The 22,984-nt window shown below is 36.1% G+C and overlaps 1 protein-coding gene across 7 annotated transcripts in view; it reads left to right on the forward strand.

Moving 5' to 3' along the window:
• The window catches only part of HP1BP3 (heterochromatin protein 1 binding protein 3), a 33,190-nt gene that overhangs the window by 1,618 nt on the left and 8,588 nt on the right, over positions 1–22,984 (forward strand). For 4 of the 7 annotated variants that reach the window (XM_074377262.1, XM_074377259.1, XM_074377260.1 and 1 more), the window contains exons 2-9: positions 3,370–3,565; positions 3,985–4,084; positions 6,747–6,900; positions 8,235–8,394; positions 10,796–10,939; positions 12,895–12,975; positions 13,841–13,995; positions 21,993–22,083. In XM_074377262.1, coding sequence (XP_074233363.1) covers positions 3,470–3,565; positions 3,985–4,084; positions 6,747–6,900; positions 8,235–8,394; positions 10,796–10,939; positions 12,895–12,975; positions 13,841–13,995; positions 21,993–22,083 — 981 coding nt within the window. In that variant the 5' untranslated portion in view covers positions 3,370–3,469. Of the gene's footprint in view, positions 1–3,369; positions 3,566–3,866; positions 4,085–6,746; positions 6,901–8,234; positions 8,395–10,795; positions 10,940–12,894; positions 12,976–13,840; positions 13,996–21,992; positions 22,084–22,984 lie in introns of those variants that run through there. The other 3 variants (XM_010957422.3, XM_045518466.2, XM_074377261.1) reach the window with 3 other exon arrangements.

Genomic DNA, 22,984 nt, shown 5'->3' on the forward strand with positions numbered 1-22,984 from the left:
TTTGGCTTTGTTTTTAAGCTTAATTGGAAGATTGAAGGCGGGAAGTTGGAGGAAATATCCTGAACTCTTCGTGTATAGATGAAAAATCCTAACTCTTTAGCCAGTTAGATCGTGCTTGACTTGTGAGGAGGGCCCCTGTAAGTGTCCATTGCGTCTGTGCCCAAGATAGACACTAATTTAGTAATTAAGTAGATTTATTGAAATGCAAAAATGAAAAAAGTTGCCAGCAAATTATAGGCATGCTTTTCTTGACATAGTGAAGTCTGAATATAATGAAAGACTTGAAATTGAGAACAGTTTGATGTATTTAGTGCATAGCTAATAACAATGTATAATAAATTGCATGCATTTTATGGTAAAATATGAAATAGTACTTTTCCTAAAATACATATTTTTCAAGGATATCAATAAACTGACATATATTGTTAAACTACTTATTATTTTAATGTTTTCTCTGTGGAGAGAAAGTAAATTAAAACTCTGAAGTTAAGAACTTCGTACTTTTACAGACTTGTCTTTATTGCCTGCATTTAAACAACTTGGCCTTTCCCCTGCAAAAGCAAATCTTTGTATTGTTAATCTAACATTAAATTTAAAACATAAAAAGCGAGATTGATGACCATCGAAGACCACATAAACCACAGGTAAACTCAGATTGGTTTTGGCACATGTAAGAACCCAGATGAAAAACTTATTGAGCTTTATCTGTTCATTCTTGCATTTAACAAATATTTGTCGAGCACCTAATCTGTGCCTTGCATGTTTCTTAGGCACCAAGTTTGCAGCAGTGAACCAGCCAGATAAGATCTCTGTCAGGGAACAAGTGTAGAAGCCTACAAGTGTGATAATTCAGAAGTGCAACAACAAAAGTTAAATTAATAGGTACATGTGATGTTAAGGCAGTGTGAATTAACTATCCATATAGTTTTGTTAGCTCTGTAATGAACAGTGAATTTAGGAAATAACTCATTAACCAACCTATTTTAGAGAAAGTGCTATAGACAAGCTTTAAGTTTCATGACCTTTACTAGGGAAATTCAGAGGCAAACATTTCTTAATATTTATAGTAAGTTTTAAATATTTAGTTTTATTTTCTTAAGTGTTCTTCACACATTTGGAGTATAGTAATAAGTACTGTCAGGTGTCAGTATTCATTCAACTATTTTCCCCCAGTATTTATCCAGCACCCAGTATGTGTTGAGCATCATTTTAGGTTCTGTGAATACAGTGATGAATTAGTCCTGGCCCTAGGCATGCTTACGTTCTGTTGGGAGAGACTCATAATAAACAAGTGAACAGACATATTGAATTTCAGATGATGTTAAATGCTATAAAGAAACCTGAAGAAGAATAACAAGGGTGGAAGGCTTTCTGAGGGGTGACATTGAGCAGAAACCTGATTGAAGTGTTGAGGAAAAGAATGTTCCAGTGAGGGAACAGCATGTGCAGGGATGAGCAAAGCACAGCCTAAGGACCAAAGGAAGACCTGTGTTTTTGGAGTCAAGAGAGTAGAGTGATGGATAGAGTGGTAGGAGGTGAGATTACTGAAAAAGGGGGTGGTGATAGGTTTTAAGGAGGAGAATGTCAGGATCTCTTTTGGTGGATGCAGCCAGGAAGATTGGCAAACCAACTTATTTCTCAGTTCTAACCTGGGCATACTTCTTAGGTGGCCTAATTTAAACTATCATTCTTGCCCTTAGGTTAATGGTCTCTGATGTCTTTATGGACCATGTACTTGTTGCCCTGATTTTAGTCAATTTTATCTTTTGGCATTGAATAGCTTCCTGTGCACCCCCACTCCCTTTTTTAAAACTTAATTTTGAGCAATTAGTGAATACAGAGTTGATTGAAAAGGTTTTGACACCTTTTTCAGTATTTTATTTACAGGGAAAATATTTTTTAAAGGTACTCTGAGCAGAGACTCCTGAAGGTTTTGTTGACTTCACGGTACCGTTTTCAACTTAGCTAGTGTTAACATGGGTTGAATTCATCAGCAGTATCACTTTACCAAGAATAACCTGATCATGAAGTTTTACTTCTGTATGGTATTTACGTGTAAAAGTATCAGATTTGCTTTTTTTTTCTCATCAAGGGAAATATGTTTCTATGTAAGTGCTAGTTGGATGAATGAGGAGGTTTATATATTGAAATTATTCCAAGATAGACTTTTAGCTTTCACAAACCTAAATAATGACCTTAAACCCAACTTTTCACAACCAGAAAACATCTGTTTTTATTTTTATTATTTTCTACTTCTTGAGTTGGATTGGCTATGTGAGCATTTTAAGTAGTTTTTGTAACAATAATTTTTAAATAGTCATGATATTCCTACTTTACTCTTGATAATAAGTTTTTAGTGTATTATACTATCTTGAATTCTTTCAGCTGCCTTTCATTGCAGTTGACTGGATAGTTCACAAATCTGACATTGCTTTTGGTGTTCCCATAAAAAGATTTTCGCTATAAATGTGAAAAGCATTCTATGTTTAGAGCTTGAAACTATTACCTGACAAATTGAAAGCTCTTAAACTTCTAGAGAGGGTTAGAGTTTAAAGAAGTTGATGACTGGTCTGCTCTTCCCCACCTCTTCATTAATGCTCATCAGCGCATTAGCGCAGAGATCTAAACACTTAACTGATCATTTTCTTATATTTTAGAAGAATTTTTATTATAAAATGTCATTGAGTCCCAGATGAGATTGGGGTGGTGGAGGTGGGCAGAGAGTGTGAATGATCAGATGAATTTGAGTAGCTTACATGGGTTTTATTTTTGACTATTTAATTTTCTTCTTCCATGCTAGTTTTGTTTAACATTAAAAATATGACAAGGTCTTAGAAGCATACTTGTTCTCCTAGGTGATCGTCTGAATTTGCTTTACTGAGTCTGGAGGCTCTTAGTAATGTTTTTCAGCATTATTTTTGCCCTCTGATGGAGATGGAGTTAAGGTTACAGTTAAGTTTCCTGACCCCTTTGAAAACAGTAACAATAGCTTCTCTCTTTACTGAACTGATCTTTGAATAAACATTGACTAAACTGTTCATTGGTCTCATTCTGTTCTTTCTAAGTTACTTACAGTCGCAGGAGGGGATGGGCTTAGGTTCCTTACGAGCTTTCTTGTCCTTGTTGCCTTTGTTCGTGTGGAGGGTGCAACAGCTGCTGTGGCTTGTGCATTTGTCTTGGTTGCTGCTTTACATAGTCTGTATTTTGATAGTGATTTTTATCTTTCAAAATAACTGACCAGGACATCTGTCGCTTAACTATAAATTTTATAGTTAATTTTTGTTTCCCTTTGGGTGTGTATTAAATTTAGATGTTCTAGTTTAGTTTTGTTTCTGTTAATCTTCACACCAGGTCTTTTCTGTGCTTTAGGTTGATTCTTCACCACACTGAAACCATTAGGAAAAATCCTTGTGGTTAACAGCAGAGGCTTCAGAGTGTAACCTGTACTCGGGCCTAGAAATTATTTTAAATGGCGACTGATACGTCTCAAGGTGAACTCGTCCATCCTAAGGCACTCCCACTTATAGTAGGAGCTCAGCTGATCCACGCGGACAAGTTAGGTGAGGTAGGGGCTGACACATTCTTGAAGCTCACTCTTGGATCAGTCCCTGACTTCAGGCCCTTCTGGGTCCTTCTTGGTTCCTGTTCCTTCCTCTACTTTGGGGAGTCTGGGTTGTGAAACTGAACAAATCAAGTAGATACAAAGTTCTTTTCATCTTTCCTTTCCCCTCAAATTCCTGAGAAAAATCTCCAACCTTCTAATTTATCCCAAATCAAGTATAATTATTTGAAATTCTAGCTAAAATACAGTGTTTTGAAAATCACTTCTTTAAAATCATATTTTATTTTTTTTAAAACTTGTTAAGAGTAATTTGCATCAGATCCTGGAGTCGACTTGAAGAATTCTCCTACATCTGACACCTGCCCCTTGAGAAAGAAGAGAATTTTTTGTGCTCGTGTGATTATGGCCATCTCTTTTCTTAGAAGGTAGAAGATAACACCATGCCGATTCGCCGAGCTGTGAATTCGACCCGGGAAACTCCTCCCAAGAGCAAGGTCACTGAAGGGGAGGAAGAAAAGCCAGGTAAAGTAAAGCAGTGGGCAACTAAAAAGGCGGAAGTTTCTGCTCCAGTTTGGAGTGTCCTATAAATTCCCTTGAACTTAATTGTTCTTTTGTCATGCCTCAATGTTTGGGGGGAACATTTAGAGAGAGAAGTGGTACCTGTTGGTATTTCCAAACCATGTGGGCAAAGAAAGAATTTCATTTTGTCTCTCAAGATTTTTAGAAGGTGAAAATTTCATGTTCTTGAAATTAAGAACAGAAAGATGGTTGGAGAGAACAGGAACAGTTGAAGAGTAGCTTCTGGGCATACAGTGTCATGGGGATGAAGAGTGGAGGGCTTGGGCCTTCAAGATGGACAGTGGAAGGCTCGGCCAGAAATCATCAGGAGGCCTTCAGGAAGTGAGTGGGTGATCAAAACATTGGTTTATGACAGAGATGTTGGTGGAGAGGAGATTGACCAGATAGATATGGGAACATAATAAATCAAGAGAAAGGTAGAACCGCCAACTTGGAGTATTTGTGCTTCTCTGTGGCATCGCTGGCCACTTTTTCAGGTGGAACTGCTTTCCTTGTTCTCACAACCTTTTTCTTTTTTTTCTTACCCTTTTCTCCTTTCTCCCTTGCCTTTTATGTCAGGTTTGCCATGGATGAGCACATGGTGCTGCTCCTGTCATGGCCGTTAGAACCAAATATTTGCTGACCAGCATGTATTACACATAAAATAATACGTGCACCCTTGCGGCCTTTATCCTTGGTGCCCCAGGGATATACTCTTTTCCATCTGAGCCTGGATTTTGTCTCAGAATCCTCAGATGAATACTATAAGTAATTTGGGTACCCTGGCCTAAGGCAGTAAGGAGACATGGGAATCAGCATATTTAAAAAAAAATAGGTGCTCGTGGGTCGATGATAGGTTATTTTGTCCAACACTGAGATGAGCCACACTTGATGGCCCATCTTGGTCCACGTTTGTTTAACAGCCCCCTGAAGCCACTAAATCAGTAATAACATGAGTTTTCAAAATATACCAGAGTGTTAAGGTGTTATGGTATTAGAAAAGTCAACCCAGAATTTGTAAAGGACCAATAAGACACTTCACAAGTTGTGTTTATATTATCTCTGTCCCATTATAGTATTTTATACATGAAAATAATTGGACTCTACTCATGTTTTAAATTTTATAAATAATGCATTTAATACAAAGGCAGACAATAGTTTATAATGAGTTAGAAAACATCATATACATAATGCATAATGTCTATTGAGTGATTGAACCTTTATTAAACCATCAACTATTAAGAGAAAATAAAGTGGAATTAAATTTATACCTCTTGTTAGAGTAAAACTCAATAAATGGTTCTTAGCTTTTCATCCATTCATCCAGGATAAGGCAATGTATAAATAAGTAAACATGACTGACTGAAAATAACTTCTTACACAACCAGTTAGGTTAGCCATTTAAGTCACATTGTTGGGGTGGGGCAGTAAAAAATGCATCATGATTAAAAAGTATATCTTGTAGTTGTCTGTATCACCAAATACCATTGATATAATGAAGTTCGAGTCTTAATACTTGTGAAACGTTTCTGGAAGCAGTAGAAGAGGCCAAAAGAGGATGGGAATCATCCACATAGTACAAATGCTGGCCTACAGGTTTCCCCTAAAACACTTCCTATAATGCTAATATTAACTCTAGAAGGTAAGATTTCTGAGACTTGAAGAGGTCAAAGAACTTGCCCTAAGATACCAAGCTAGGAAGTTACGAAGTCTGAACCTGAATCCAGATGTATCTGACTCTGAATGAAGCCTTGACTTTGACTGAACATATATGGGGGGATTTTTGACTTCATGCAAATCTGGTTGAAGAGCATAATCCAGGGTGATTTACAGATGATAGTTTACTATCCTGAAATTTATGGTGTAGAATTTTAATTTGTTGAGAAACTAGAATTCCTTCAGCATTGTATGTGTGTAGTTAGGCTATAAGAAGGAAGTGGCATTTTTAAGACTTCTCTTTTGTTTATGTGAAGGCCCCAAAGAAGTCTTCATTTGCCAGTAATGAGTTCACATAATTTAAATGACTAAACTCTTCAAGCATTTACTTTTAATTTTTTGCTTAATTTTGGCCACTGAAGTCCTTTGAAGTCCCAGCCTAACTATTTCCTGGGATTCTGTGTTTTATAGTAGCTGATTAAAGAGTCATGCTGAGAAAAGACACAAGCAGCTGCAGATCTCAGTGTTCCTCCTCTCATATTTCTACTCTTGCCTCAATCATTTCACTTGGAAATACATACTAACTTTTTATTACTTATTTTTATTAACTTTTTATTACTTATTTTCTTAATAAGATTTGTCAAATTATGAAATGGCTAATTTCTTCCTGTGAATCTCATCATTAATATTATAAAGAGGTTTGATTTGGGGTAAAATGAGTTCCCCTTGCTGTGTAAGTTCCTGGTGCTTCTCCTTTTCTCACATAATGGTCTCAATAAGTGACCCCTGTATAGGAAATTTGAGTGACATAACGAAGGAAAGAAAACTGCACTCATAGTCATTGTTCATTTTAGAATCCAGCTGTTAATTGGAACATTTGGTTTATCTGTTTAAAAACATTTATCCTTTTTATTGACTCAGGCTCTAATGTATTTATTTCTCACCTGGTTTATTTATTTATTTTTTATAGAACCAGATGTAAGTTCAGAGGAATCTATCTCCACTGTAGAAGAACAAGAGAATGAAACTCCACCTGCTACATCTAGTGAGACAGAGCAGCCAAAGGGAGAACCTGAGAGTGAAGAGAAGGAAGAAAACAAGTCTTCTGAGGAAACCAAAAAGGAGTAAGGAGTTAAACCTTCTTGCTGTTTGTACTTGAAGACTATGTGAAAGGACTGTAGGTCAGATTTTTTAGTGGTATAACATTGGTTTTTGCTAGATATGTGCTGTTTGAATTTACTTTTTTTAGAATTATCTTTTGAAATAGGCTTGCAGTGTAGTTGTATGGCCTATTAGAATTTATAGTAGTTATCAGAACAGTGGTTTGCATAATCCAAAATTCATTCCTTTTGGCTTTGGAATGCTCTTTTGTGTGGTTAGAATTCATTGTGGGAGTGTCTGCTAATTGTAAGCATTGATGTAATTTCGGTGAGAAATGGAACAGGACTATAAAAATCTGACCTGGGAGATACTTCCCTATTTTATTCCTGTCTCTGTGCTGGGAGTGGGTCATTTTTACCTGCTTATGTTAGAAAGTGTTAATCTATATCAAGACGTTGCTAGAGTGACATAAAACTCTGTATATATTTGATGAATTATTCAATTGGAGGGTGACTTTGAGAATCTGAAAGCAAAATTTGGCATTGATAATCTGTACAATGTGATGATGATTCTTTTTTAATTTAAAAGTTATTTTGCAGGACAGCTGGTAGCATTCATTCTATTCTTTTCATAATTGGTGAGAACAGTTAGGAATTACTTTTTAAATAAAAGAATAATTTAGAAATAACTATAGCTTCTGGGTACAATCCTCAGGGAATCCTTCATCTCAGTTTCATAGGGATATGTAAGGTCTGGAATTTTTAGCATCTACCCTGTATTTCAGATGCATGGAATGTTATTACTTAGAATAAAATTTGTATAATGCTTTATGGCTCACAAAATTATTTTTTTAGTATGCTCTCATAATTTCTTGCAGTACCTTGTGAAGTATTTGGTGTTTTATATGACTGCTTTACTGCTGAGGAGGTTGAGACTCGGGTCACTTGCTTGAGATCACATAGCTAGTAAATACAGAGTTAGAATTCAAACCCAGGTATTTTGACTTCAGAGCTTGAGTTCTTTGTGCTATACTAAATTGCATCTATTGTAGTTGTTACTAGAATACGTTTTAAAATTCTGGTTTCTTTTGTGTACTGGCCTTTGATGCCAGTGCTAATTTGTATGACTCCTCTCTCTTGCACCTGAGAGAGAACACCTTTTTGGTTCATTTATAGTACCCAATTTTTTTAAAAATGTTTTATTTTGTAGAATTTTGCTTATTTTACCGTATCATGTTAGTGTGGAAATGAATTAAAACATTGATTTTTTTTATCCCTCTCTGGTCTTTTCTTCTTTCTGACTTTATATCTCTTTCTGAAGAGTTTATCTTGCATAATAACAATTCTTTGTTTTAAAGTGAGAAAGATCAGTCTAAAGAAAAGGAGAAGAAAGTGAAAAAAACAATACCTTCCTGGGCTACCCTTTCTGCCAGCCAGCTAGCCAGGGCCCAGAAACAAACACCGATGGCTTCCTCCCCACGTCCCAAGATGGATGCAATCCTAACTGAGGCCATTAAGGCAAGTTTTTATTTCAAGCAGTTCATCTTAGATTTATTCTGTTTGTCTTTTGCTTATTTGAACATGGCATACTCCTGTGCTCTGCTTCCTAAAGAGATTAAATAGAAGACAGCCGTTGCTAGGTTCATGTTTTTATAATATTATTACATTTGGTGAGCACTTAATTTTTTTAAAACCTCAAATTTACTGTAGCAAATATTTTTAACTTATCTTTAGATTTATTAATTTTTTTTACTCAGTTTATTTTAAATATAGTTTTTATTTGAAGGTTGAAAATGTTTATTCATTCAACAATTAAGGACTCGCTTCTCTGTATCAGGCAGTCCTACTAGTGCTGTAGCATAGAGTAAGACAGACAGGATCCTTGCCCTTATGAAATCTAGCTGTGACTCAAGGAAACTGTAAACAGCATTGAGAATTTTTATTTTAAAAAAGTATACTATCTTTAGGTCCTTTTTCAGAGCTTAGTGTCTAATAGTAATAGTTGGTTATCTTTCACACCTGAGCTGTAAGAAACCCTTTTAGACACCTTACTGCTTTGCTTCATCACCTAGTCATTCCAAAATACTTACAAAAGCTATTCTTCTTCCATAGCTTTATAACTTTGCTGTAATTCATTGACTCTCATTAGTTTGTGTGATCATCAGATATTGTTTTTTTGTTTTAAGGTTATCTTCTAACCTGACGTTGCCTTTTTTGTGTATAAATTTTTCTGGTTAATTTTGCCTTGTTTATCTCACGTGATCAGATGACAAGAGGAGTTAAAATAGAAGCCATTAAAAAAATAAAACAGGAGCCATAGATTCTCTAATTTCAGGGACCCTGTTGCTAGGATCTAAGGGAGAACTGGGAAGAGAAGGCTGCAGACGAATTTAACCAAGGGTGGTGTGCCTAGGAAGGAGGAGCCTGGTGGCCATTATTAGAATTTGAGAAGACAACACTGACAAATAAACGGGGAAAGGGTTTGCTTTTCAGCCTCTCCCGCCCTCCTTCAAGAGCACTCTTAACTCATTAAGAAAAGTTTCTTGGTCTAGATAGTTGAACTATAGTGAGATCTCTTTGTGTGGCCTTTCTTCAGATTTCACTTTGTGACCTCTCAGCCTGGGTTTGGAGGAGCAGGGTTACAGTGTGGGTGGAGAAGGGACTAAAATTTTAAAATAATAAAACAAAAAATTTAAACAGTGCAATTTGGCCTAAAGAAAAGTTTATATATGATTATGCATATTTGTACAAATGAAATAGTATATATGTATCTCATGTGTATTCCACACAGTGTGACAAATCATGATTTCAGACCACTGATACCATTTGCTGAATCAAACAGAAGTCCTGATGTCTACTTTTATGTCATCAATTTGGTGGGAAAAGGGATTGTTGTAGCATTAGCATGTTTTTTTCTGCTTGATTTTCTTTGCTTTGTGTTTTCTTATAAAATCAGGAGTAAACATCAGTCGGTTGTAATAGATCAGAGACATTTACTTGAAGTGATACATACTAACACAGCTCCTGTTAACTTGAGTTGATATCTTCCACATTAAATCATTGTGTTGTACAGTCTTTGCTGGTCCATCTGTCTGTGACTTACTTTTCTTTATTGCGGGTATATAAAATAATGTTCAAGTCTTTATCCAATGACAATGAGTAAAATCTATGATCAGTTTATAGACAGTGACTACAGAAAATTGGTAGACTAGCCCATTAGGTAAAAAACAAGTGCTGCTTGTGTGTTTCAAAATGTAAAGCATTTGAAAAAAAAATTGCTGTCTTTGTGACATAATGACTTACTTGAGTCTGCAGTGGGCATTAGAAAATGGAATATAGGTAAATAGGAGGGATGTGGAAGAGGGTACTTTAAATTGCAATTGAGTGCTCTCGTTGTTATCCAGAACTCCCCTTCAGATTTGCCATCTGTAAACCCAGTTTTATGCCATTTATTGAGATTATCTCTGCTAATGTTATCTGTTGACATTCACACAAAACCTGCATAGAAGTATTGGTTCTGGTGTGCCAAAGTGTATTCCATAAAATGGACCAGATCTGCAAGCAATAGAAATGTCCTGCTTTCCTCCCTCTAATGCTTAAGATCTGTCTTCAAGGCATAGAAAATAATTAAAATAGAAAGAGGGTCTTCGTTAACACACAGAATGTTGTTCACATGTTATATCTTCTCTTTGGCTATTTTGAACAGTTTAAAATTGTTGCAGAAATATTGTAATTCTGTATTTCTCTGCAGCCATGATGAACTGAAGTTACCCGAAATACTGTTCATTCTTCTCTGCCATTCTTATCATCCATTATCAGGTTCACTTCCAAAATAACTTATTTTGAAAACGTGTCAGAAAATACATGAAAAACAGCTAGTTTAAATTAATGTGTATGGTTTGATAAATGTGTCTCCTAGGCATGCTTCCAGAAGAGTGGTGCATCTGTAGTTGCTATTCGAAAATACATCATCCATAAGTACCCTTCTCTGGAGCTGGAGAGAAGGGGCTACCTCCTTAAACAAGCACTGAAAAGAGAGTTAAATAGAGGTGTCATCAAACAGGTATTCAACAGTTGTTTGTAATTAGAACATTTCAACATATACTAGCTATAAATCCTTATTTAGTAACATTTAGGCTTTTGATGCTTTGTGATTTTCTTTGCTAAAATAAGTTAACATGATGATGAAATGCTTAAGCTTAACCTTTTTTATTATCTGAGATTAGGTTTCAAAATCATGGTGCCAGTTACCTTTAATAAGATAACTGTTCCACAGAACAGAAGCAATATGATGGTGTGTTGTTTTTTTTTTTTTTTTTTCCTAGCTGCTTGTACTTTTAAGTGGATTTTCTTTGGAGGCTGCTTGTGCTTGAGATTATGTAGTGTTGAAGATGAGAGGTGGGGTTGAGGAATCCTGTTATTGCGAAAGCAAAAAAGATTATTATTCTTGTCTAAGGTTTGTTAACTAACTTATGTGGCTAGACTGGTTATCATTATAAATTAGCTTTATAAATAGATTCAGCTTAACTTACTAGTATCTAAAACTATTAAAACTTGTGGGAGCATCAGATAAACCTGAGTAAATTGAGAATAATAATAAAACCAAAATGATTTTGGGCATAAATCTGTGTTACTTTGCATAGTACATCAAAACTTTACTTGAGCTACGAGGATATATTGTACAACACATAGCCAGTATTTTATAATAACTTTAAATGAAATGGAATCTATAAAAATTTTGAATCAGTATACCATATATCGGCAACTAATACAATATTATAAATTAACTATACCTCAATTTTTAAAAATTGCTTAAAATCTAAATCTGGCATAAACTTTCTTATCTCAGTACTCTTCAGTGGTCTAGAGGGATGAAGTAACTAACAAGGTCCCATGGTAGTGGCAAAGACGGTTCTAAGAATCTGGTTCACATTCCCAGAATCCTGTTGCCTTTCTTCTATACCTTTCTGCTTAGTTTGATTAACAGAGAATTCCATGCCACTCGGGCATTTAAACTCCTCTTAGGAACTTCAGCAAGTACTTAATTCCACAGATACATTATTGAGTGTCACCTGTGTGCCAGGTGTTTGGGGGTCCATCAGTAAGTAAAACAGATTCCTGCTATGGAACTTATGCTCTAGCTTTCTCAAAATGTTATAAAACTGATACTTTAATGGCCTTTAAAATACCATTGCTGAAAAGGTATTATCTAACCAATATAATTAGAACCAAAGACCTGTCCTATATCAGTATACATCAGCACAGTTCATGAGCTGGATTTGCATTTTTCTTTATGAAAATACAGTTTGTGACCTATTTTGCCTCATAGGCTGACCCTCAGTTTGATGCTTCAAACAGTTTTATAGGCTGAAAGCATTTCAGTTTGCTTGCTATATTCATAGCAGTGTAAGTAAAGCTAAGGTATGGAGGACTCAGGTTAATGTGAAGTTCTTTGTAAACTGTGGAAATGTATGTTAAGACTTACACGTATCATCATGTACAGTGTCTAAAATTATTAAATAATCTTCCCCACAGGCAGTAATAATCTGTAATGGGCAGTCTGCAGGAAGCATTGTGGTCTGAGATTAACTAGGCTCTGAACTTTTGCCAAGGAGCTGTCTTCCTCACTTTCCCCAAAAGATAGTGTCCCTTCCTTCCTTCCATGACTTCTTTTCTTTCTTCCTTCCTTTTTTTTTTTTTTTGAAAGCTTGTAGTAAACTCTCTTTAACCTAGTATCACAATAGCATTCTTCCCCAGTTTTGTAGATAAGGAAACAAAAGCTCAGAGGGTTTTCAAGGTTGTCCAGTATTGAATAGCTAGATGGTACCATAAATAGGATTGGATCCTGTCTTTTGACTCATTTGTTGTTCTTTTTTGTCTGAAGAGTTCAGCAGCACTTTGCATTAGTTCTTGTATCACCATGCCCTGTAATTCACGTAGTCTAGTATAAAGTTATCAATATGAATACCAGAATAATTTAAAATAATGGTTAATACAACTAAAGTTTATTTGTTTTAGGTGAAAGGAAAAGGTGCTTCCGGAAGTTTTGTTGTGGTCCAAAAATCAAGGAAAACACCGCAGAAATCCAGAAACAAAAAGGTAGGAAGTCTGTACCACAGTTTGAGCACTGTAATACTACTGCTACTAAAAGTAGCTTCACTGAGTCTTCACTGTGTGCTATGCATAGAGCAGCCTGTCTGTGGAGGCCTGGAGAGATCATAGTTAACTCGCTCGTTATTGCTCAGCTAGTGAGTAGACTGGACAGTGAGTGACTCCAAGCATTTCGGCCCCAGAGCCCGTGCACTTAGCTGCCCTGTATTGAGTTATGGGTCAGCTGTATGAATTACACTGCTTTTTGTGAAATATTGTTTAAACTAGAGGAGGCATCCAAGTACATTTTTAGCCAATATTAGACCCTAAAACTATACTTAGAGCAAATTTTTCTTTTTTGTAAATGGTAATACTCACCCCCACCAAGACACATAATTTTATTTATGAAAAGTGTTTATACAGTAATAAAGTGAAGTATGTAGTATTTTCTCTCAGTAATTGAAATCATCTACTACATCTTTATTTTTACAGCTCTGAAGATTTTTGTACCTTCTTTATAAAGCTTTCGGAGACTTTCAAAATGAACTTTGGTGCATTGCTGTCTGGTGCTGCATGATCCTTTTCATTCTTTGTTATTGAAGGCTAAGAATGAACTAAGATCTTTAATACCTTTTAATTTTTATATATATTTTTAACTCTCCCAGTTTGAAATTTTTATTTCAAAGAAGTTGCCACACAAGTGACACTGTACCACTGTGGCATGACTTGTTTGAACGTACAAAAAAGGGATAGTTTTCTATTAGTTAGTTGATCCGGCAGTCAACTGAGGAAAGCCCTTGAGTTGAATATAGAAGCTTTTGAACAGAAAGCTCTATATCCTGTGATGATGATAATTTTTGATATTACATTTCAGAACAGGAGCTCTGCAGTGGATCCAGAACCACAAGTAAAATTGGAGGATATCCTCCCACTGGCCTTCACTCGTCTTTGTGAACCTAAAGAAGCTTCCTACAGTCTCATCAGGAAATATGTGTCTCAGTATTACCCTAAGCTGAGAGTGGACATCAGGTATGAACCACAGGCCTGGACTTCAAAGCACAGATGTCTGTTACTTCCTTAGCCCTATTTTTTTTTTTTTTTTGTGAGAAAGGAGAAAGAGTAAATATTCAATAAGAATTACTTTTAGCTGAACTAGGAATAAGACCCTTTTTTGTGTGGGGTTTTTTTTTTGTTTGTTTGTTTGTTTGTTTGTCCCATTATGTTTTCCTTTTCAGGTCTCAATATGTAGATTCTTTTTGAAACTCAAACCACATACTGACTTTTGTAAGACTGATCGGGTAACTCTTTTTCATGATGTCAGCTACTAGAATATTCAGCGTTCAACTGTTCTTTCAGCTACCTATTTTTTTAATTTTGTTTTTTCTAGTTTTTTATTGTGATGAAGTATACATAATTATAAAACTTGCCTCCTTAACCGTAAAGGGTACCCTGTTCAATGGTACTAAATATTTTCAGCTACCATTGCCACCATCTATCTCCAGAAGTCTTTTTATCTTGTAAAACTGTAACTCTGTACACTTTAAACAATAACTCCCCGTTTATCTCTTACCCCCAACCTCTGGCAACTACCTTGCTACTTTCCGTCTCTACGGTTTTTGACCACTCGAGATACATACCTCATAAAAGTAGAATTATACAGTCTTTTTGTAACTGATTTTATTTCACTTAGCATAACGTCCTCAAGGTCCATTCGTGTTGTTGCATGTGTCAGAATTTCCTTTCTCTATAAGGCTGAATAATACTCCATTATATATATATACTACATTTTGTTTATGCATTCATCTGTCATTGGATGCTTGGATTGCTTTCACGTTTGAGCAATTGTGAAATAATGTTGCCATGAACTTTGGTGTACCAGTATCTCTTTGAGGCCCTGTTTTCACATACCTAGAGTGGACTTCTGGATGATAGATAATTCTATTTTTAACTTTGTGAGGTTCCACCATACTGTTTTCCACAGTGGCTATACTGTTTACATTCCCACCAACAGTGCACAGGGGTTCTAATTTCTCCAGATCCTCGCCAGTTCTTATTTTCTGGGGTTTTTGTTTTTGTTTCTAATAGTAGCCATCCTAGTGGGAATGAGGTGGTTGGTAACTTATTTTTTATTTAGCATTATAACTGAGAACACAGGAGAATTCAGGCTGCTGTAGCACTTACTCCTACATAGAAATAGCATTAATATTTTCATCATTTAAACATATAATGTAAAATTCCGAATTTTGATAATTCATCTATTAAAAATTGCCACTTAAAATCACCTGGACTGATTAGATTGTCGTACATGCTTATTTGTGGATTCATGCAGCCACATTAATTTGTTTAAATTTCGAATTCACAGAGTTTGTGTTTTGAATGTGTTTGTGTGTGACCTTTGTTATACTGACTTTTGGAAAATTGTGTTTAATCCAGAGTCCTTTCTACAAGCAGTCTCTATATGAGATGTACATTGTCCTGATATAGATTAGTACCAGTGTTTTCTTGAATTACTGAGGCGCATATAGTTTGAGGTTTCAGCCTAGAAGCCACATTTTCAGAAGAGCACTTAGTGGTCTTCAGAGTGGCTAGTTAAAGAGTTAGCAAAAAGGCTAAAGAAAAGGGAATCATTGAAACAAAATTTGAAATTAATATCTTGATTTTTTTTCATGCTTCTTATGCCCTGATTATGAGCCACCAATACAACTTTGGGTCCAAAATGCATTGTATACACATTGAGAGATGGAAACACATTTCACTTTTATCTCTTTTTACTGTTTTTGATGACTGGAGACCACATTCTCCCCCAGCTCTTTTCTCTCCACATGGCTCTGCTCATATAAGACAGGCTATTGGTAGCAGCGTAACTTTGTTTCTTGCCTTTGGGAACATCTCCTGTTGTCATTTTATGTTGAAACAGAATTTGCCTGATAATAGATGGATTGTCAACCCAGAGATGTGATGAACCTGAAAACCTTCTCTTACTGTCTTATTAAATGGTAGCTGCTGCTTTGAATCTCTTTTTTTCCTTTACTGTGATTTTCTGTACCTGTGAGTGTAGTGGAGTCTTGTCAGACATACATTTAATATGAAAATTTAGCCATACTTAAACTTGCCCAAAGAAAATAGCAAGAAAAGCACAGTTTTAAAGCATGAGTTGTCTGTCCTTGCTGTCTGTAATTTCTCTCCTCCTACTGCCTCTTCAACCCACTTTTGTTGCACTCCCCCTCACACACCATTTTACCTGAAGTATTTCTTCCTGTCATTGTCACCGATGACCTCCACATTGCAAATTTCAGTGGTCAGTTCATAACGACTCCCTCCTGCTTAAAATACTGTCTTCACTTGCCTTCCAGAGTACCACACCTTTCTGGTTTTCCTCCAACTTCACTACCCATTCTTTCTCAATATCCGAAGGATTCCTGATTACCCATCTCTTGATTCCTTAATGTAAGACTGCCCCAGGGTTAGACTTTAGGCCTCTTGTCTTTTCTGTCCACATTCACTTGGTAATTCTTTACATTCTCAAAGTTTTAAATACCATATATATATATTAGTATACAGATACATAAATCTGGCCCATACCTCCCTCCTGGCTCCACATTCATAATACAGATGCCTGTTTGACACCACCACTTGTATGTCTTACTTGACGTGCCCAAACTAAACTCTTGATTCCTCTATCTCCCACCCCACCAAAGAGGCTGCGTACCCCCCCCATACCTCCTTCATCTCAGTTAGTGGCAGTATCATCTTCCCAGTTGCTAAAGCCAAAAACCTTGGATTTGAGCTCTGGTGCCTTCTCTTTATCCCACACCTAAATGTAATCTATAAACAACTACTTTGGCTCTGTCTTTAAAGTATATCCCTAAACAGACCTCTCTTCATTACCTCCACTATTACCACTCTTTTCCAGACCACCATCATACCTCACCTGTGCTAGAGCAATAATCTCTGAACTGCTTCTCCCATCCTCCTTCCCTTTCAGTCTATTCTTGACATAGCAGTGAGAGTAAGACTTCTTAAAAATGTAAGCTAGATTATATCTCCCTGCTCCTCGAACCTTCCAGTGGCTTCATGGTTCCCTCACAATTAAAAAGTTTAAAGCCAGAATCTTTAAAATGGCCTGCGAGACACTACACTGTGATTGCGTCTCCTACTGCTCTTCTCTCCCTTACCAGCCTCGGAGACTTCACACTTGCTGTTCCTGTTGCCTGGGTGGTTTTTCCCCGTAATCCATTTTACTCACTCCTTCACTTCCTTCACGTTTTCACTCTACTATCACCACATGCCTGCCTTGACTGCCTTACTATTTTTTAACGTTTTATTTTGAGAATTTTCAAACATACACATAAATGTTGAGAGAACGTTCATTATATGAACATTATTCCTAACTAAATTAATAATTCCTTACCGTTATCTAATACCCAGGCCATGTTCAGATGTCTCCAGTTGTCTCCAAAGTGACTTTTTACAGTTGTTTTTTTTCAAGTCAACATCCCACCATGGCCCACGCATTGGCATTTTGTTGATAGGACCACCTAACTTACATTTGCAACCTCCCCCTCCTCTCGCAGCATGGAGAATTCTACTTCTCTGCCTTGTTTTTCTCCATAGCACTCACTACATTCTAACATACTACATGTTTTATTTGCTTTTTTTTAAAAATTACCTGTTTTCACCATTAAAATGTCAGATTCCTGAAGGCTGGGATTTTTATATTGTTCACTTCTATTTTCCCCAAGCCTAGCACGCAGTAGAAGCTCAGTAAATATTAGCTGAATGAGTGAATTTATATGGGCCCTTCACCTGGCCATTCTGCTTCAAGGAACATATGCCTGGCGCATGAGATGAGACATGAACTTCTGCCGCCGTATATCAGGCTGCAGAGCACCGCAAACAGCGCAGACTTCGGAACCAGACCCCTTGGGTTTAAATCCTGATTCTGTCATTTTCCACCTTTATATCCCTGAATAAGTTATCTCTTTGTGTCTCTTTGTTTCCTCATTGATGAACAATATATACACCTCATAGGGTTGTTAGGAACCTTAGTACGTGTTAAGCACTTAGAACTGTGCCTAGCATGTAGTAAGCACTCAACAAGTGTTAGTATTATTGGCTAGTCTCAATTCCAATGTAATTGTCATGGTTTGAGTATCACACCATACTAAATATGATTCTGATGTTTAAAGACTTTTTGTTTTTTAACATTTTCTAGGTGACTTTATTTATTTATTTAGTTTTTAGTTTTTTCTTGGGGGGGTGTTAATTAGGTTTATTTATTTAGTTTTAGAGGCAGTCTTTGGGATTGAACCCAGGACCTTGTGCATGCTAAGCATGTGCCCTACCACTTGAGCTATACCCTCCTCCTAAAGACTCTTTATATAACACGCAAGTCATCTCCTTTATTTGATAACCATGATTTTTTTCAACCCTAGAGAAAATGGTATGTTGGCTTTACATAGGCTTTGGCTTGGCCTCTAAGAAGGTACCTTTAGAAACTTTCAAAGGAAATTCTGTCATATGGCATTAGAAACCAGATTTTAGTATCTAATCCTTGTGTATGGTGTCACTTCATCACACTCTTTGATTTTTCTCTTTCTAAGCATACCAAAATAGGAGCATAGCCCAAGATTCAATTTTCTGCCCTATGCTTTTCTCTAAACGTATTAATTTCTTTATAGGCCCCTTAATTCCTTAACAGTTTAAAGTCTAAGTAATTTTAAGTCTCTTTAGTTTCTTAGTTCTGTCTGTGTATCTCTAACAGATTGATGTCACTCTCTTATTTAGATTCCTGCCACTCGGAACCCTTGCTATGCCAGTTGCATTTTGCTTTCCATCCCTTGGCTTTGATTTTTGCTGTGCATTGCTTTCATTCTTTCCTCTCAGTGCAGACTGAACGTTCTCCACAATTGAAAAACATAGCCACCAACAATCACTTATTCCCTGTTTTCTCATTAAGCTGGTCTAATGATCTTACTTAAAAAAAAAATTTGTTACAATAATGAACAGCCCATATATCCAGAGAAGATGAAAACTAATTCAAAAAGATACATGTATGCCAGTGTTTATAACAGCACAATATACAATAGCCAAGACATGGAAGCAGCCTAAATGTCCATGGACAGATGAATGGATAAAGAAGGTGTGTATATGTGTGTATACACACACACACACACACACACACACACACACACACACACACACACACACACACTAGACTACTACTCAGCCATAAAAAAAGAATAAAAAAAAAACAGCCCCTTAAATTTGTATAGGTCTTTTAAAAACACTTTTGTTTAATTACATGGCTTTGTTATTCTCAAAATAGACTTAAAAATATATATTTCTAGTTGAGTTTTGCTGATGAAAAATCTTACCTAGGATTACCTGGCTATTCACTGGTGAAGCCAGAACTTTATTTCGTTTTTCAGGTAAAACCTCTTGCTTTTTCCAAGTTCAGGACTGTTTTATATTGGAAAAGTGCAGGCATAACATAGTGACTAAGAATGCAGAATCTGGAATCAGACTGCTCAGGTTTGTAACCTGGCTCGTCCACTACCTAGCTTTGTGACCTTGGAGAAATGACTTAAATTTACTGTCACCTAACTTTTCTGTCACTTAACTTTTCCCCTTAGGTAAAGTGTGGGCAATATTAGTACCTATTTCTTGGAGTTGTTGTATTATCTTGTTTATTCCACACATGTAAAACATTTAGAACAGCACATGGCACCATACTAAGTACAAGATGGTGTGATACAGACTAGAATTTTTCAGAAAAAGAATTGTGTCTGGGAGTTAGCAGTGAGTTAAAGAGATTGGGCTTGATTGGGTCCCATCCAATTAAGATGGGGCTCCAGTTGGGTTCCATCCCATTGAGGTGGGTCTAGAATGTGTAGCATTTAGATAGGATGATAGAATGGGAAAGGCATTCTTAAAGGAGCTTTATGAAAAAATTTCTGAAGCAAGAGTTGGCATTCTTTGGAAACTGAGAGAAACCTGTGTTTGAGTACATCTAGACTAACAAGGCTTTGAAGCTGGGTTGGAGCATTAAGACCTGTCACCTGATCAACTGAGTAACAATAGAGGGCTCCTCTATAGGGTGTTGACCTAATGATGGTGTGCGCTGTGAAAGCAGAAAGAACAGCACCTGGAAGGGAGAGCTTGGCGGCTTGTACTAAGGTTGTAGCAGTGATGAGAGAGGAAGGGCCAATCTGGGCTTTGAAGCAGTTGGTAAGTGTGGTTTTACCTGAAGGTAGGAGTGAGTGATAGAGCTCTGAGATTTCTAAAATCCCAGGACAGGGTATATGCTAGTGTAATGATTGGTATTGCTGAGAACATGAAAATGTTAAGAAGGGAATTGATTTAACTGATAGCTCATTCCTAGAACATTTGAACCTTAGTTAAGGTTCTCCTCAGATTAGTTATTTAATTTGATCAAAGAGTCTAGGGTTTCAGTGTTTTACTTAAGCTATGTGATCCTCTATTGGAAATCAGCTTTTAAGCACTCTAATGTATAGAGCAACTAATAGAAAAATTGTATGACAGCTAAATCATTCTTTTAATTGTGTTCCCAAAGCTGTATGCCCATACTTCAACCTTGACCCTTATCATTCTCTACCATAAATATTATGTATTCATCATCTCTTCTTTTTTAACTGCAACATATATTTAAAAATACAGCTTTACATAGAATAAAACATTACAAAGTTACATTCATCTCTTAAATTCCTTGAGTTTAGTGATCAGATCTGTGTGTTTATTCCTGCATAGCAATAATAAATACTCAGTAAATATTTGTGGGATGAACAATTTTGTGTGTGACCATGTGTGTTTTGGTTTATGGCATAAATCATATTTGTCTTGAATGAAATAGCACTGGCTTAGAAATACTTTTATTGGGATTTGAGGGGGAGGGAGTATCTTCATTTGGAGTATCAGGAAATAAGATTTCCCCAAGCATATGTATAATGTAATTAATAACTGGTGTAAGCTTAATCTGTAATGCTTAGTGGTTAGGTAAAAGATTCAAAATTCAAAGAAAAGTGTCAGAGCTTGATAAAGCACCTCAAAGGGTAATAGTTTGGCCTTCATCAATTCCTCAGTGGGCTGCCAGGTTGTTATTTTCAGTTTATCAAGTAACCAGTTTCAAATAAATCTCATGATTTTCTGTTCATTGAGTGTTATTCTAGTAATTCTTGGGAGGTGTGGCAAAGCATATTACTGAACTTTTGGGTTATGATTAACCCTTTCTTTAGATGTCCTGTTGTTGGCCTGGAAGTGTAGCTTTCCATTTGACTCTGTCTTGTTCCATATCACGGAGCCTTTAAGCCCTAGCTGAACTTGATTGATTTCCTCCCTGCACCTGAGATTCTCCACCCAGCGTTTGGACCATTGCTCCTTGACAGAGCGGCTTCTGCTTTAACACTTTGTTCTTGCGTTTTTAATGACACTCAGTTTCTTCTTGCCTACCGTTTGGTTTTGATGAGCTAGTTTTTTGATTTTTGTTTTTTAAACTACAATCCTCTTGAAGCAGGGCTACTATGTTAAGAACAATCTATTTGCTTTCTCAAAGAATTGTATTTTGTTAGGCCACGTTTGGATACTGGTTTGCAAAAAGTGACTTGCTTTTTTTGTTAACGTGTATATGTTTTTAAAAAATCTAGGAATTTTGTCTCTGAGAATATCAGAATTAGATGGGACTTTAAAAATATCCATTTGTTGCTTGGTTACAGAGTTTGGTTGCTGTTGTGGTCTGATGATAATAAATAATGGATTTTTAGAGTACCCTGGCAAGTTGGAAATTGGCTTGTATGGTACATGGTTCTGTATGTACAGGTACTGATTTAGCTTCTTTGCCTGAAGAAAAAAAAGAATGCCACTTATTAAGGGTGCCAACAATTTATTACTTTATTGTCCATTTTAACAGTATTACACAGAACTTTAGTTCTTTAGAATAACCCTGGATCTTTTTTTTCTTTTCTTTTCCCTCATTAATATATTTATTGCTATTTTTGTTTTCTCTGCAGGCCTCAGCTGTTGAAGAATGCTCTGCAGAGAGCAGTAGAGAGAGGCCAGTTAGAACAAATAACTGGCAAAGGTGCTTCTGGGACATTCCAGGTTAGAGGCTAAAAGGGCTTGGTTGTAGAGAAGTTTTCAAAAGTTTTGGTTTCAGGACTTTCATTTACTCTAAAAATTTATTGTGTACCTCCAAAGGTTTTGTTTATGTGGGTTATACCTATCAGTATTTACCATATTAGAAATTAAAACTGGGGAAATGTTAAAATATTGATTAATTCATCTAAAAAATAAACCGATTATATGTTAACATAAAATTTTTATGAAAACTATTTCTAAGAATAAAAAATTTTTTAATGAGAAGAGATTTACTATTTATTATATTTTTGCAAAAATCTTTACTGGCTAGCTTCATGGAAAACAGCTGGTATCTGTTTCAGTGTATTTTGGGTTACATCTGTGAAGGAAAATCAAGCTCACACAGAAAGTTAAATAAAGGTGGAGTATTTTAAGATAATTTTCAGATAGAAGTTGATAATATTCTCTGATAGTATACCAAAACTCAACAAATGATAGTTTTTGAGGTATAGCTATATTGAGGTATGATTTATATACCATAAGATACAATCCTTTTATGTTACAGTTTATAATTCAGTGATTTTTACAGTGTTGTACAATCATCACCACAGTCCAGTTTTAAAGCATTTCCATCACCCAAAAAAAACTCTTGTGCCCATTTGCAGTCACTCCTGTTTCTATCCCCATCCCACCTGTTTTCTCTATGTATGGATTTGCCTTTTCTGCGTGTTTCATATGGATAGAATCATACGGTGTGTGGTCTTTTGTGTCTGACTTACTTCACTTAGCATAATTTTTTTTAGTTTTATCCATGTTGCAGCACAAATCAGTACTTTTATTTCTTTTATTGCCAAATAGTGTTCTATTGTATGGATCTGGCACATTTTGCTTATCCATTCACGAGTTGGTGAGCATTTGGGTTATT

This window comes from Camelus bactrianus, chromosome 13 (genome assembly GCF_048773025.1).
Source record: "Camelus bactrianus isolate YW-2024 breed Bactrian camel chromosome 13, ASM4877302v1, whole genome shotgun sequence".
NCBI classification, from domain to species: domain Eukaryota; kingdom Metazoa; phylum Chordata; class Mammalia; order Artiodactyla; family Camelidae; genus Camelus; species Camelus bactrianus.